At 46.5% G+C, this 16,335-nt stretch overlaps 1 protein-coding gene across 3 annotated transcripts in view; it reads left to right on the top strand.

Annotated features, from left to right (window-relative positions):
- LOC123762245 (teneurin transmembrane protein Ten-m) overlaps positions 1-16,335 on the top strand; it is a 312,258-nt gene that overhangs the window by 101,485 nt on the left and 194,438 nt on the right. For 2 of the 3 annotated variants that reach the window (XM_069325651.1, XM_069325644.1), the window contains exon 2: positions 10,058-10,294. The exons of the other annotated variant lie outside the window; for it this stretch is intronic. In XM_069325651.1, coding sequence (XP_069181752.1) covers positions 10,105-10,294 — 190 coding nt within the window. In that variant the 5' untranslated portion in view covers positions 10,058-10,104. The remainder of the gene's footprint in view (positions 1-10,057; positions 10,295-16,335) is intronic. 3 annotated transcript variants of the gene reach the window in all.

Raw genomic sequence — 16,335 nt, 5'->3', positions numbered from 1 at the left:
GGATCATTATAAAATTGCGTTTAAAATATATAATTTTTATTGGAGAACAAATTTAGTGTACTCAGCTAATTGTACTCAACTAATTGTGCTTGCGAGGGTTGAGCTCTGGCTCTTTGGTCCCGCCTCTCACGGGTTGTGAGAGGTTGGTGTGTATCGATGTCTTCAAAGCACTGTAATGAACCCGCACGCACACGCACGCACGCATGCACGCACACACACACAAGCACGCACACACACACACCACGCCGTTTAGCAAATCCTTTAGATTATTGGGAAACACATCAATTATATGACGGTGAGGCTATCAACCCCTGCCTAACCCAGCCTGCCTCACCCAGCCTGTCCTCACCCAGCCTGCCTCACCCAGCCTGCCTCACCCAGCCTGCCTCACACAGCCTGCCTCTCCCAGCCTGCCTCACCCAGCCAGCCTCACCCAGCCTGCCTCATCCAGCCAGCCTCACCCAGCCTGCCTCACTCAGAATGCCTCATCCAGCCAGCCACACCCAGCCTGCCTCACCCAGCCTGCCTCACTCAGAATGCCTCACCTAGCCTGCCTCATCCAGCCTGCCTCACCCAGCCTGCCTCACCCAGCCAGCCTCACCCAGCCTGCCTCACCCAGCCTGCCTCCCCCAGCCTGCCTCACCCAGCCTGCCTCCCCCAGCCTGCCTCACCCAGCCTGCCTCACCCAGCCAGCCTCACCCAGCCAGCCTCACCCAGCCTGCCTCCCCCAGCCTGCCTCACCCAGCCTGCCTCACCCAGCCAGCCTCACCCAGCCTGCCTCACCCAGCCTGCCTCAAATAAACAAGGCAAGATGTAAATCAGGTCCTTCAATGGGCTACAGATAATAATATGGTGCTTAACGATAATAAGTTCCAGCTCATGCGCTATGGAAAAATTGAAAATATAAAAATGGAAACCATGTCCAAAACTCAGTCAAATCAACAGAACGAGAAGGCAATGGGATCTGGGTGTACTCATGTCGGAAGACCTTACCTTTAAAGAACACAATAAAGTAGCCGTCACAACTATGAAAAAAATGACAGGTTTGATAACAAGAACTTTTCACACTTAAGATGCTATACCGATGATACTCTTCAAGACGCTCTCTAGAGTGGAGTACTGCTGCACAATGACAGCCACTTTCAAAGCTGGAGAAATTGCTGACCTGGAGAGCGTGCAGAGATCTTTTACTGCTAGAATCCACTGAATAGAATCCACCATCTAAACTACTGGGACCGACTAAAGAGCCTAAATCTGTATTCTCTTGAACGCAGGCGGGAGAGATATATAGTAATGTAACTCGTGGAAAATACTAGAGGGGCTGGTTCCAAACCTGCACACAGAAATATCATCACGTCCCTGGAAACACAAACCATAACTGTCTCTATTTTCCGCTTGTTACAACTTGTAATAAAGTTGTTACATCTTGGCTTAACGTGTTTATGACGTATTAGAACGTTGTTACAACTTGCTATATTGGTTGTTATAACTGGTTAGGAGGTGCTAAAACTTGTTCGAACGGTGTACCAACGTCGTAGTTTCGGTGTGTGTTTGGCGGGGTGAGACCAGGATGCATGGCAGGATGTGCAGAATATCCCCGTTGAAGAGCAGAAGTTCAATAGGTATTCTGAGAGAGAACTCTATCAACATCAGAGGCCCGAGACTGTTCAACACGCTTCCTCTACACCACACCTAAGGGACATAACTGGCCGACCCCTCACTATGTTCAAGAGAGAACTTGATAAGCACCTCCCCAAAAAATACGTAATCAATCAGGCTGTGACTCATACGTCAGGCTGCGAGCTACCGCGTCCAACAGCCTGGTTGCCCACAGCAAGAAGGAGGCCTGGTCGACAAGCGGGCCGCAGGTACGTTGAGCCACGAAATCATCTCAAGGTCAACGGGCTCACCATAGCCCGTGTTACTTGGAACTTTGTTCCAGGTAGCGAATCTTTAACAACAACAACAACAACATCTCAAGGTAACCTCAAGGTAGGTGGAAGAAAAAATCTATTTCTTTCAAAATATCAAAGAGCTGTTTTTATTCTATACAAATAGAATAGATAATAGTTCAATCTTGTACATAAATAAGTCAGTGATGCCTGTGGACCAACCGGCTGCTCCCATCAACAGCCTTACTGATCAAGTCATCCCCCAGAAAATGACCCTGGAAATCAACCACAGGTATAATACAGGTAACATAAATATGGCCTGGATGATATATTCTGTGGTAAGTGTATATTAGGTCTATTATCCCTACTTATTGGTTTTTAAAGCTAATAATATTTATTTTATTTGAGCGAATGAGCTGGACGGCCGAGCTGATAGCACACTGTACTTGTGATCCTGTGGTCCTGGGTTCGATCCCAGGCGCCGGCGAGAAACAATGGGCAGAGTTTCTTTCACCCTATGCCCCTGTTACCTAGCAGTAAAATAGGTACCTGGGTGTTAGTCAGCTGTCACGGGCTGCTTCCTGGGGGTGGAGGCCTGGTCGAGGACCGGGCCGCGGGGACACTAAAGCCCCGAAATCATCTCAAGATAACCTCAAGAATGTTTTTTTAGCCAGAAATTTAATAATCTGATTCAATTATCTCAAACACAATCAGTTTATCGGTGGAGGGATCAATATCAAATTGATCGATTGCATTCTATCGATCAATTTAATTACTATTCTACTTAATAATTACTCTCCTTACTATTACTAATTACTATCCCTACTTATTATTCGAAAACACGAACGCTGCATAATTTGATTCCTGGATATATTAGATTTTAAGCGAAGCTGTTTGGAGAATTGAATGTACCGAAATCATTTGGTCCGTGTAGATAGGGAATGGTATCGGCCGGATGCTTCAGCGGCGCGAACTGCCTATCCGGCTCCGGATGCCATAGTTAATGCCTTCCGGACGACTGTTTACACACACTCGGTTCACTCTGCTTATTTTGATTGGCTGAGGTCCCCCTATTTCCTCTGATTGGCTGAAGGTTTCCCTCTTTGCTCTGATTGGCTGACGTTCCCCCTCTTTGCTCTGATTGGCTGACGTTCCCCTTTTCCCCAATCTGATTCTATAGATTGACTCTGATTGACGCTTCTCACTGATGTGGAGGGATAGCATTCTGTACGGGAACATAGAGAATGGCGGAACGTTGTGGGGCATGATAGAGAATGGCGGAACGTTGTGGGGCATGATAGAGAATGGCGGAACGTTGTGGGGCATGATAGAGAATGGCGGAACGTTGTGGGGCATGATAGAGAATGGTGGAACGTTGTGGGGCATGATAGAGAATGGCGGAACGTTGGCGGCATGATAGAGAATGGTGGAACGTTGTGGGGCATGATAGAGAATGGCGGAACGTTGTGGGGCATGATAGAGAATGGCGGAACGTTGTGGGGCATGATAGAGAATGGTGGAACGTTGTGGGGCATGATAGAGAATGGCGGAACGTTGTGGGGCATGATAGAGAATGGTGGAACGTTGGCGGCATGATAGAGAATGGCGGAACGTTGTGGGGCATGATAGAGAATGGCGGAACGTTGGCGGCATGATAGAGAATGGCGGAACGTTGGCGGCATGATAGAGAATGGTGGAACGTTGTGGGGCATGATAGAGAATGGCGGAACGTTGGCGGGCATGATTGAGAATGGTGGAACGTTGTGGGGCATGATAGAAAATGGGGAAAGGATCGTGGGCAAGATAGAAAACGTCTTCCCCCATCCCACCCTTTCCACCGTCTTCCCATCCTCCACCTCTCCCAATCCCTCCCAATCCCACCTTCTACCATGTCACCACATCCTCCTTCCCCTCTTTTCCCCCTCCCCTATCCTACATCCCCCCCACATCTCCCCTCCTCTCTCCTACCTCTCCCCACCTCCCATTTCCTCCCCTACCTTCCCTACCTCCTCCCCCCTCCAACCCCCCCCCCCCCATCCAGAGGCTCGTCAAGGACTCCACGGTCGTTAGGTAGTGCCGAGTTAGCGCTGCCTCGTTACTACCTAATTGTATCAAACACCAGGCGGGGAAATTATTAGTGTGGCAGGGGGCGTGGCAGGGGGCGTGGCAGGGGGGCGTGGCAGGGGGGCGTGGCGAGAGGTTGTAGGGGGTGGTTATAGGGTAGGGGGGGTTGTTGGAATGGGAATAGTGGTACAGGCTGACGAGGAGTGGTGTACTGGTGGTAGGAATGGTTGGTTAGCAGGGCTTAAATGTTGCTTTGTGAAGCCCGATGAGTTGATGGTACAAAGGGTGAGAGAGAGAGAGAGAGAGAGAGAGAGAGAGAGAGAGAGAGAGAGAGAGAGAGAGAGAGAGAGAGAGAGAGAGAGAGAGAGAGAGAGAGAGAGAGAGAGACAGAGAGACAGACAGAGACAGACAGAGACAGACAGAGACAGACAGAGACAGAGACAGAGACAGACAGAGACAGAGACAGAGAGAGAGAGAGAGAGAGAGAGAGAGAGAGAGAGAGAGAGAGAGAGAGAGAGAGAGAGACAGACAGAGACAGACAGAGACAGACAGAGACAGACAGAGACAGAGACAGAGACAGACAGAGACAGAGACAGAGACAGAGAGAGAGAGAGAGAGAGAGAGAGAGAGAGAGAGAGAGAGAGAGAGACAGAGACAGAGACAGAGACAGAGACAGAGACGAGAGAGAGAGAGAGAGAGAGAGAGGTTTTGAAAGGAAATGAAAGGGGCGAACTGCGAAACAGGAGAGCGAGGAGAGACACCAGGACTGCGCAGAAATGCGCTGGGAGGCGCAGGGAAAACCAAGAAAGAATTGAATGTCATCGCCGTTGTGATAAACAATGTGCGCTTCTTGTTTGCGTTTTTTTTTTTGCCTTTCGTCTTTGTTTACATGCCATGATTTGTGATGCATAAGTGCATGTTTGAGTGTGCTTTGTGATTGTCTTGCGTGTGTGTGTGTGTGTGTGTGTGTTTTGTGTTTATATTTGTGTGTATGTGTGTGTGTGTGTGTGTGTGTGTGTGTGTGTGTGTGTTTTGTGTGTGTGTGTGAATGTGTTTGGTGTTTATATTTGTGTGTGTGTGTGTGTGTGTGTGCATGCGTGCGTGCGTGTGCGTACGTGTGTGTGTGTGTACGCACGCACCCTTCCCTTTACATCCCTCCAACGCCTAGGAATATTTCCCTCCTAGTCTCAAATTAATCCCAAAAATGTGTTGTTATCGTTTCAGTAGCGTGTATCATTTGCCGGCGTGAATGGTTGTGTAGCGCTCAGGTATTGGGGGTTATCAGCTGTTAACCCGCGAGGGACAACAATACCCCCTCTTGTTACATTGACAATTTATCCGCGAAATCTTGGCCATTAAGTCGTTTAAGGGTCCATTGACCTGTAGTGGAATAATATTACGGTGACTGGGGATTGGGAGAGAGAGAAAGAGTGTGGGTGTGGGGGTTTTCTTTTTCATTCTTTTATGCAACTATGTCTCATTTTGTCTCTCGGATTATCCTTCTGTTCTTCTCCTTCGTTCATTCATTTTTCCTCCTTCTCCTCCTCCTCCTCCCTTTTTCTTTCTTTTTCCTCTTGTTTACCTTCTTTATCGCACGTGTCTTGTGTGCTCTCTCTCTCTCTCTCTCTCTCTCTCTCTCTCTCTCTCTCTCTCTCTCTCTCTCTCTCTCTCTCTCTCTCTCTCTCTCTCTCTCTCTCTCTTTCTCTCTCTCTCTCTAATTTATATTTCTCATTAACTTAGCTGCTTCATTGAGTCGGCTTTAATTTTCGATATTTTAGCTTTGTAGTCCCTTGTGTCCTCCCTACTCCGTCAATATGTCTGTCTACTTCTGCCCCTATCACTTCTCTTGCCCCCTGTCACCCTACTTCCCCTGTCACCCTACTGCTACAGTCCTTCGACTCCCCCAGCAACGCCAGTGGTTCCACCCTCCCACCCTTCACAGGGGCAAAATGAGTGTAGGATTGGGATGGTCTGATTGAGCCTAACTAGGTTTACTGTGGGACCTTCTCACTGGATAAGGGGTTTGTGGAGGGCAGAAATAGAGGGGAATAAGGGGAGGAGGATAAATGAGACACATGTTAGTAAAAACCTCTTCAGTTTAGGCATAGACAGTGGACAATGTAAATCACATTTAAGTACTCACGCAGTTTCCAAGATTAATAATGTCGCAGTCACACCTTAACTTCCTTCCGTTCTTTATGATCCCTGTAAATAGTGGCGCTGGTGACTATGTAACTTTACATGTAGATCACCCTCACCCCCCCCCCCCTGTTATAAGAGTGACACAGCTTTAATGACCCCCTTCGTCAGTGACCTCTGTGACCTCGTCAGAATCATGGACCATGGTCTCTTGCCTACACACCACCCCCTACCTTACTATATTGACGAGAGGTCGACCCTAACTTCTATCCCCCTTTGTGAAGATTTCCCTGTGTCTCATTTACAGGGATTTTCCTCAGGCAGAAGTAGTCTTCCATTGGCGCAGTGACCCCTTTCAAAGGCAACGGGCCTTCCCGTCCTCCCCCCAGCAACTTCCTGCCATAGAAGTTGGGATTCGTAGTCGATATTGCCAGTCACAAGCCGGCCTGCTCGTCAGCCATTGTTGCGTGTGTGGAGTCATGCAACGGGGGTCGTGTTGCAAGGGAGGAAGAGGGGGAGTGTCTCGTAGCTCAGCTCACCAGCGGTTCCTAAGCCCTCTTCCTCTCCCACTGCAGTTCATATTTAGATTTTTGTTGTATTATTGATATAATTTTTTGTTTTGTTAATTAAATTGTTTTATTATTATTATTATTATTATTATTATTATTTTATTATTATTATTATTATTATGTTGAGATTGTTTTTATGTTAATTAGTTGCATATTTAATTTTTAACTTATCTTATTTAATTTAGCAGCTTTGCGTTTATTCCATCTATAAATTCACAAAAACTGTCTCCTGTTTCTTTTTCTCTGTCCCGTCTTCTCTGTCTCTCTCTCTCTCTCTCTCTCTCTCTCTCTCTCTCTCTCTCTCTCTCTCTCTCTCTCTCTCTCTCTCTCTCTCTCTCTCTCTCTCTCTCTCTCTCTCTCTCTCTCTCTCTCTCTCTCACTTCCCTCCTTCGTGTAGAAATGATGGGTGAGGTGATGTGTGTTGTCTGCGGGGTGGACTCCTTCCTCCTCTCCCCACTAATCATAACAAATGAGCGCCGCCAGGAGCTCAACCCCTGCTCCTGCTCCACCCTGCACCCCCTTCTTCTGCTGCTCCCCTCTTCCGCTGCACCCCCTCTTCCTTATCCACTTCCTGTTCCACCCTATATTCCTTTTCCACCTCCTGTTGCTTTCCACTTTCTCCTCTGTTCATCACACTTTAGGTACTCCGCTGTTTTAGTTATTACAGGTTATTATCTGTTGTTATTCTCTGTTGCTTCTCTGTTTATCTTCTGGTTGAAGTTTATCATGCAAACTGTTTCTGTGGTTACTCTGTTCAACACGAATTGTTCTCTCTCTCTTGTGGCGGCGTTCGGCTGGTTTAGGGTACTTTGTGCTCTTGTGAGTATTTGGGCTCTTTAAGTAAGACTGTTAAGTATTTAGCGATGAATTGTACTTTAGTGTTTTGAGACTCTCAGATGGTTAAGTATCGTGGATTGGTTCTCAGGAAGAGTGTGAGGAACTATTCCCTGAAAGAGTGTGTGTAGGCAACTATTCCCTGAAAGAGTGTAGGGAACTATTCCCTGAAAGAGTGTAGGGAACTATTCCCTGAAAGAGTGTGTGTAGGGATCTATTCCCTGAAGAATGTGTGTAGGGAACTATTCCCTGGTAGAGTGTGTGTAGGGAACTATTCCCTGGTAGAGTGTGTGTAGGGAACTATTCCCTGAAGAGTGTGTGTAGGGAACTATTCCCTGAAAGAGTGTGTGTAGGGAACTATTCCCTGAAAGAGTGTAGGGAACTATTCCCTGAAAGAGTGTGTGTAGGGAACTATTCCCTAAAAGAGTGTAGGGAACTATTCCCTGAAAGAGTGTGTGTAGGGAACTATTCTCCCCTGGAAGAGTGTCCCACTCTCCCAGAAGAGTGTGCGCGGGGCGCGGTAATATATCCTTGAGATGGATGGGATGTGTAATGTTTAAAAGTGTTCAACACATCAGCGTGCTCACCCAGCTACGATAACATATTCACTGCTCATACATCATTGAATAAAATAGAAATGTTCATGTCTGGAGAGAGAGAGAGAGAGAGAGAGAGAGAGAGAGAGAGAGAGAGAGAGAGAGAGGGAGAGAGAGAGAGAGCAATGATAAGATGAGATCTGTGAGTGGTGTTTCATAAGAACATATATATATATATATATATATATATATATATATATATATATATATATATATATATATATATATATATATATATATATATGTCGTACCTAGTAGCCAGAACTCACTTCTCAGCCTACTATACAAGGCCCGATTTGCCTAATAAGCCAAGTTTTCATGAATTAATGTTTTTTCGACTACCTAACCTACCTAACCTAACCTAACCTAACTTTTTCGGCTACCTAACCAAACCTAACCTATGAAGATAGGTTAGGTTAGGTAGGGTTGCTTAGGTTCGGTCATATATCTACGTTAATTTTAACTCCAATAAAAAAAAATTGATCTCATACATAATGAAATGGGTAGCTTTATCATTTCATACGACAAAAATTAGAGAAAATATGTTAATTCAGGAAAACTTGGCTTATTAGGCAAATCGGGCCTTGCATAGTAGGCTGAGAATTGCGTTCTGGCTACTAGGTACGACATATATATATATATATATATATATATATATATATATATATATATATATATATATATATATATATATATATAATATATACCAGGTAGTTCGTTGTGGTAAATCAACAACTCTTTTAAGTCATAGTGGCAGTATGGCTACTTATTGATCTTAGATGGTAGTGGTAGTGTACCCAGATGGTGAACAACCACTCAACACACAAACAACCACTCAACACACAAACAACCACTCAAGTGTCTTGTCTCTCACCTCGCCACACTGGCCAGAAAATCTATAATCTTTGTGTAAAAACTTACCAACTCGCCTGAAATAAAAGTGCATGCTCCCGGTTTTTTTTCCGCAAATTAAATTAAAAATTAAACTTTTCTCTTTTTGTTTCGTAACTTTTTTTTTTTTATTTTTTTTTATTTTATTTTTTTATTCGGGTTGAAAGTTCTCTCGTGCTCGTCAGCATTTGGTTTCAATTTGTTTTGTGCAATACAGAAATCTTCACTTTTTTGAGTGTGTCACATTTTATCAGCAGAGTTTTCATGTGAATATATTTTTTTTTGTAACTTTTTGTCATTCTAAATAATTCCTCGTCGTGGACAGCTTCTTCGTTCTTAAAAATTGTGTTGTTTCAAATGCTTTTCTTAACAGTTTGTGAGGGATCTATATAATGTCATTTTTATTAAATATAGTAATGATATAATAAGGACAGGGCGTATATATATTAGCGTCTATTTTAGAATTTAGTTCAGTAAAGATTAGCCTGGTTAGTTTGACTATCGGAAGTAAGTGAAAGCTGGGGGATTTATCCCTAGACTTTTATCGCCATCAGGGCGACCTATAATGAAACATGGGTAGGTGGCACCTTAGATTTGTATAATATTTAGCGTTAAATTTGAGCGTTGTTTACATAGCTTTACCGAGGCAACGCGCCGATTCTATTTTCAGCTCAGACCTTGGTGGGCTCCCTGCTATTCCAGCAGCTCGGTCTGAGACTCAGTTAGTGTGATGAATGTTTGATTTGCGTCGAGTTGAACATTGAGAGAAGTTTCCCATGGACTCGCTGAGGTAACGCCTCGTTTTCTGTGTTTTAGAGAAGTTCCCCATGGACTCGCTGAGGTAACGCCTCGTTTTCTGTGTTTTAGAGAAGTTCCCCATGGACTCGCTGAGGTAACGCCTCGTTTTCTGTGTTTTAGAGAAGTTTCCCATAGACTCGCTGAGGAAACGCCTCGTTTTCTGTGTTTTAGAGAAGTTTCCCATGGACTCGCTGAGGAAACGCCTCGTTTTCTGTGTTTTAGAGAAGTTTCCCATGGACTCGCTGAGGTAACGCCTCGTTTTCTGTGTTTTCAGGCGGGCTGCTGAGCTCCGCGGACGGGACGGGCGGAGGTCGCAACGACATGTCGCGTCTGAACGGTCGTGTACATAACTCTGGCCCCCAGCACGGCACCTCCGCCCAGTACCAAGCCGTGCCCATCCAGTACCACCAGGGCGCCCCGGTCCAGTACCAGGGCTCTCAGGGACACCCCGAGGAGTTCGAGCCCTCCTGCCTAGTGAGGACGCCCTCTGGCAACGTCTACATTCCTTCGGGTAAGTCCCTGAATGCCCCCCTCATCTGCACGTCTCGTAGCATACACGTCACTCGTACCAAGACGATTCGCCAAGAGATTTTGCATCTAATCTCAACCCAATCCACCCTAACATAGTCTGATCTAACTCAGCCTAACTTTATGCTAATATATCATAACCTAACCATATATATATAACCAGTTTTCACCATCGGAAATCAAGTTTTGACGAACCGTCTCATGTTCTATTTAAGTCTAGGTGTTAATGGGACTGGGTAATCTTGGGGACTTAGTGGGGTGTGGGATACTAACTTATTTTAACACCGTATTGATATTGGTGCATCTCTGGGATATTGCACAATTGTTTTCCGGCAATGATTGTGAAAGGTATGTATTGGCAGTGTTATTGCGAGGTGTTTGGTAGAGGTACTGGTAGCTGCAGTGGTTACCTACCTTGAGGCTACCTTGAGGTGCTTCCGGGGCTTAGTGTCCCCGCGGCCCGGTCGTCGACCAGGCCTCCTGGTTGCTGGACTGATCAACCAGGCTGTTAGACGCGGCTGCTCGCAGCCTGCCGTATGAGTCACAGCCTGGTTGATCAGGTATCCTTTGGAGGTGCTTATCCAGTTCTCTCTTAAACACTGTGAGGGGTTTGCCAGTTATGCCCCTTATGTGTAGTGGAAGCGTGTTGAACAGTCTCGGGCCTCTGATGTTGATAGAGTTCTCTCTCAGAGTACCTGTTGCACCTCTGCTTTTCAACGGGGGTATTCTGCACATCCTGCCATGTCTTCTGGTCTCATGTGGTGGTGGCAGCCGCGGTGTTGGTGGTGAGCAGGGTTAGTGGTTGGGGAGGGGAGGGTAGTGGTAGCGACTGGGGTGGTGGTGGAACTGCTGGTGGTGGTGGTAGTGGTGGTAGTAGTCGTTTCCTCCACAAATCTGGATTTGCGTTGCTGTGATGACGTGTTTTTGCGTTGTGTTATTCGTAATTTTTGTTGGAGTGGGACCTTTTTCCACCACCCCCCACCCACCCCCACTCACCCACCCCCATATCTACATTACCCCCTCCCCTCACAGATTCACACCCACCCACGACACAGACACACCCACGTCAACACTCTCTCCCATAGCATAACTTTTCACACACGCAAAAAAATTCCCACCCATCTCCCACATTCCCAAACACCACCCACCGACAACCACACCTCACCCACACCCACAATTCACCCACACCCACAACTCACCAACATTCCCTGATGTCCACACCCATCTCCCACATCCCTACCCCCCACACCACCCACTATTTCTCCCCCCAATGCCCATATATCAGACCAAACCCACTTCCTCCCATATTAGAGATACCATATCGCCTTCCCTTCTGGACTCGTGTGTGTGATCGCCCACTCCATCACCTCCATATTTTCTTACTTATTCCTCTTCCGCCATATTTATCTGTCTCTCCGGGTTCTTCCTATTCTGTCGTGGAATAACCGAGAAATGTTTTTGAGTTTGTTTTTTCGGTTCTATGCGAAAGATGGACAATTTTGCCTTGACTGCGTGACATTGATTATTGCACTCAATCATTGAGTGTGATGATTGAGTGTCACGGGGAAAAGGCTTAGTTTTCAAGATTGCTATGAATATTATTGTCCTTTTGTCCTGTTTTGTCATGCTATTTCCTGCTTTAGTGCTAGGATGTTAATGATATTTAGTGATTAGATGCACCCTAGGGGTACTGGTGCTTTTTCCTGGTGCTTCACAGTCTTGATGGGCGTTACTTGCTGTGTGCCGTTATCGGGGTGTTCTTAGCGTTGTTAGTTTGCGTTAGAGGTGGACATTAGTCGCCCGAGCCGCTGGAAGGTAAGAGCCGAGATGGGGGGTTCTTTGGTCACCGGTTTAGTAGCATTTATGGGTGTAATAAACGGCGCGAATGTGGGGTACTCTCTCTATTAACCCGGACCGTATCTTCATATTACCCACGACTCTCTTCCTCCTTCCTTCTTTATCCACTCTCCCTCTCTCTTCCTCCATCTTTATCATCCCTACCTCTGTACTTTCATTCTCTCCCTCCACACGATCTGTTTTCATCTTTCCTCCCGTTTTGTTTTCATTTTTTGTTGCCATTTCTCTGCTTTTCTCTCCATCTTTGCCTCCATCTTCCCTCCCTCTCATATCCTCCTTCCTCTGGTGCCCTCAGCAGCTCGTCCTCCTGGAGGTGGGGGGGGGGGTGTGGAAGCGTCCTTCCTTATCACTGTCACTCTTGAAGGTATATTTCTTCCTTCCTCCTAATTCTTCTCTTCCTTTCACCCATCTTCTCCGGGCTCCTTTCCTTCCGTCTCTCTTCCTTCTGTAATGTTTCCTTCCCGTTGGTCTCACGCTTTCTCTTTACCGCTTCCTCTTCTCTCCTCTCCTCTCCTCCCCCCCTCTCCCATCCCCTATCTTCAAGGGTAGGATAGCACTCCTATCCTACCCTCCCATCCCCTATCTTCCATCCCCTCCTATCCTACCCTCCCATACCCTATCTTCCATCCCCTCCTATCCTACCCTCCCATCCCCTGTCTTCCATCCCCTCCTATCCTCCACATCCCCACACCGTCTCCGGTACCAGTCTTCGGCGCCCGTGAAGATATGCGTCTCTGGCCCCATCCTTGCAAAAAGAGTCGTGCGAACAATTGGCAAATATGGTCCTAGAGGGATAAATTATTCCCATCTAGTGAAGGTGACTTTGTAGGCTTGAGTTTGTCATCAGTATAAGGCATACTTATGATGGGTATGGTGTGTGTGTGTGTACTCACTTAGTTATTCTTGCGGGGGTTGAGCTCTGGCTCTTTGGTCCTGCCTTTCAACTGTCAGTCAACTGGTGTACAGATTCTAGAGTCTACTGGGGTCTATCGTAGACCCCAGTAGCTCAGGAATGTGTGTGCATATATATATATATATATATATATATATATATATATATATATATATATTTATATATATATATATATATATATATATATATATATATATATATATATATATATCATGAACACAATTCACACGTTCACTGCTGTCATTGACATTGTTTAGAATGTTTAATGAATCAGTGTGATAGTGGCAGCACTGGTGGCGACCCACAATGGCCGCATTCTGTGTGTGTGTGTGTGTGTACTCACCTAGTTGTACTCACCTAGTTGTGTTTGCGGGGGTTGAGCTCTGGCTCTTTGGTCCCGCCTCTCAACCGTCAATCAACAGGTGTACAGATTCATGAGCCTATCGGACTCTGTCATATCTACACTTGAAACTGTGTATGGAGTCAGCCTCCACCACATCACTTCCTAATGCATTCCATTTGTCAACCACTCTGACACTAAAAAAGTTCTTTCTAACTTTCTAAAAAGTTCTAAAAAAGTTCTGGTGTGTGTGTGTGTGTGTGTGTGTGTGTGTGTGTGTGTGTGTTGTATACGGCGCTCCAATATTGATGTCCTGTAAAACATGTTTATTACATTGGTTTAGCTAATTCGCTCTGCTTGCTCTTTTACGTCAGTCGTATGGTGTGAAATATGTCATGAATGCCTTCAGTGTGCATGGACAGACCTACACACACACACACACACACACACGCGCGCGCACACACAGCACAAAGAAGCAAACACAAACAAAGTCAGAGAGTGAGGATAAGTGTTGTGAGGGGGAAACAATCGCCTAGGCAGGAAATATGGTGGAGAATTAGAGTCTAAAAGTTGCAAGAAATGGGTCAAGTTGTGAACCGCAGATGTGTCTGATTGAGACTCTCCGACACAATTCATGACTCCCAGTATCTCTCTCCACTTACTAACTTACGACCTCTCTTCCTTCACGGTAAAGAATTGGTCATTTTTTATATATTCTGACTTAAGGGTTTCCCCAGCTTACAAAATATTCGCAAGCTACAATATATATACATATATATACTACAATATACACACACACACACATATATATATATATATATATATATATATATATATATATATATATATATATTATACTGGACACCTTCATAAGAAACATTAGTTCCTTCACAATGCCTTTTTCTTTAAATGTTGCTTTGTCTCCCTAGGTGTGCCTTTAGGATCCTCCAGGCTGTTGTTGACCCGCAGATGTGTGCTGGAGATCGTTCAGATTGGATTTAGATGGTTCATTGAGCTTGTTGCAAACTCCAACAGCTTGGTTGTTCAGGTGATGAAAATTACAGGGTGAAGGAAATAGGGTTACAATGTAAGTGTAGGTAGTGAAGAGGTGACCTGTGATGTACACCCTGTAGAACACCCTGTAGAACACCCAGAACACCCTGTGTTCTGAAGGACCCAGGTGTTGGCATGGGTGATGGGGCAGTGTAGAATGACCTGATGATTCATACGTCGGGCTGCGAACAGCTGCGTCTAACAGCCTGGTTGACCAGAGTAACAAAAAAGGCGGCCAGGTGAGGTTCCGGGAACGTTGATACTTGGAACTAACGCGAGGTAACGCGAGGTAAGGTAGAGGCGAGGGTGGAGAATGGGGGTGATGGGGAGAGGGTAGAGGTTCAGTAGGGGAGGGGGGAGAGTAGGGAGAGTTCACATGCCATGTCCCCTTCATTTTTAAACAGAATGGGGGAGGCGCCACTAAAGACCTGAGAAGAGGGGCTGTTAATTAAGTGATATTTGCAGGGGTGGATGGTGACGCATGGTGCAGGGCTGGAGGGAGGGAGGAGATAGGGTCATGGTGTGTGTGTGTGTGTGTGTGTGTGTGTGTACCGTCTGATGGTCTGGATCAGCCGGGCTGTGGTGGGTACATGGCCCTGCAAACCGCTCCAAGCAACAGCCTGGTGGACCAGACTCTCACAAGTCGAACCTGGCCTCGGGCCGGGCTTGGGGAGTAGAAGAACTCCCAGAACCCCATCAACCAGGTATCAACCAGGTATCTGGGTCCTCTGTCAGGTTCAGAGTGGAAGATGTTGGAAAGTATGATGTGTATTGAGGTGTATGTCAAGGTCTCTCGAGGTCACCTTAAGGTGAACTCATGAGAGCTCTGATGATGCTATCAGTTAGAACAGCATGTGCTAGACCACACACTAGAAGGTGAAGGGACGACGACGTTTCGGTCCGTCCTGGACCATTCTCAAGTCGATTGAGAATGGTCAACATACTTCAGCCACGTTATTGTGACTCATCGCCTGCAAAATATGAGCCGGGCTTAGAGCTGAACGTATCTTTTCCCCTATCATTTTCCTTTTTGGTTAATAGGTAATAGTTCCACCTGGCACCTCTTAGGCCATAGTATGCTGGCATCGAATCATCTCTCTTGAGTTTAACAGCAAAATAACTTGTAACAATGGTGCCACTGTAACAATGGTGCCACTGTAACAATGGTGCCACTGTAACAATGGTGCCACTGTAACAATGGTGCCACTGTAACAATGGTGCCACTGTAACAATGGTGCCACTGTAAGTGACAAGTTCTGTGCGTCCACCGGTTAACTTCTCAGCATCTTCCTCCGGTGTGTTCTCAAGTACGTGAGTGTCGCCCTTTCTGCCTTCTTCTCCCTTTCACCCCCTTGTCTCCCTTTTACCCCTTACCTCCCTTCCCCCTACTCCCTCCCCCCCCCCATCCTCTCCTCACGTCACAGACATAAATCTCTTCTCCGCTAACGGGTCCTCACGCTCTTGACGGCTGAGAGCCGAGCTTGACGAGCGGGTCGCGCTTGGTCCTGTCCTTTGGTGCGTGGAGGGGGGGGGGGGGGCGCTGTGACTGTCAGCTTGGTGGGGGGGGGTAGGTGGGGGCGCTGTGACTGTCAGCTTGGTAGGTGGGGGTGGGGGGATAGGGAGGGTAGGCGAGGGGCGCTGTGCATGGCAACTTGACAGGTGGGGGAGAGAGCTTAAGAAAGGCGAAGGGCGCTGTGCATGGCAGCTTGACTGAAATATTCAAACTTTTCGTTAAATGTCTAATTGTCGTCTTGAGGCGTCAACAAGCTTGCTGGGTGTGGGAGGATTGACAAGATAGAGCGGTTTAGAAGACCACCTTCGCCTCCAGGACTTGGAGAGGGGGAAGGGGGAGCACAGGGAC

Source organism: Procambarus clarkii, chromosome 2, assembly GCF_040958095.1.
Source record: "Procambarus clarkii isolate CNS0578487 chromosome 2, FALCON_Pclarkii_2.0, whole genome shotgun sequence".
Lineage (NCBI taxonomy): Eukaryota > Metazoa > Arthropoda > Malacostraca > Decapoda > Cambaridae > Procambarus > Procambarus clarkii.
The sequence above is the reverse complement of the archived record's forward strand: the minus strand, read 5'-3'. Positions and strand labels throughout refer to the sequence as shown.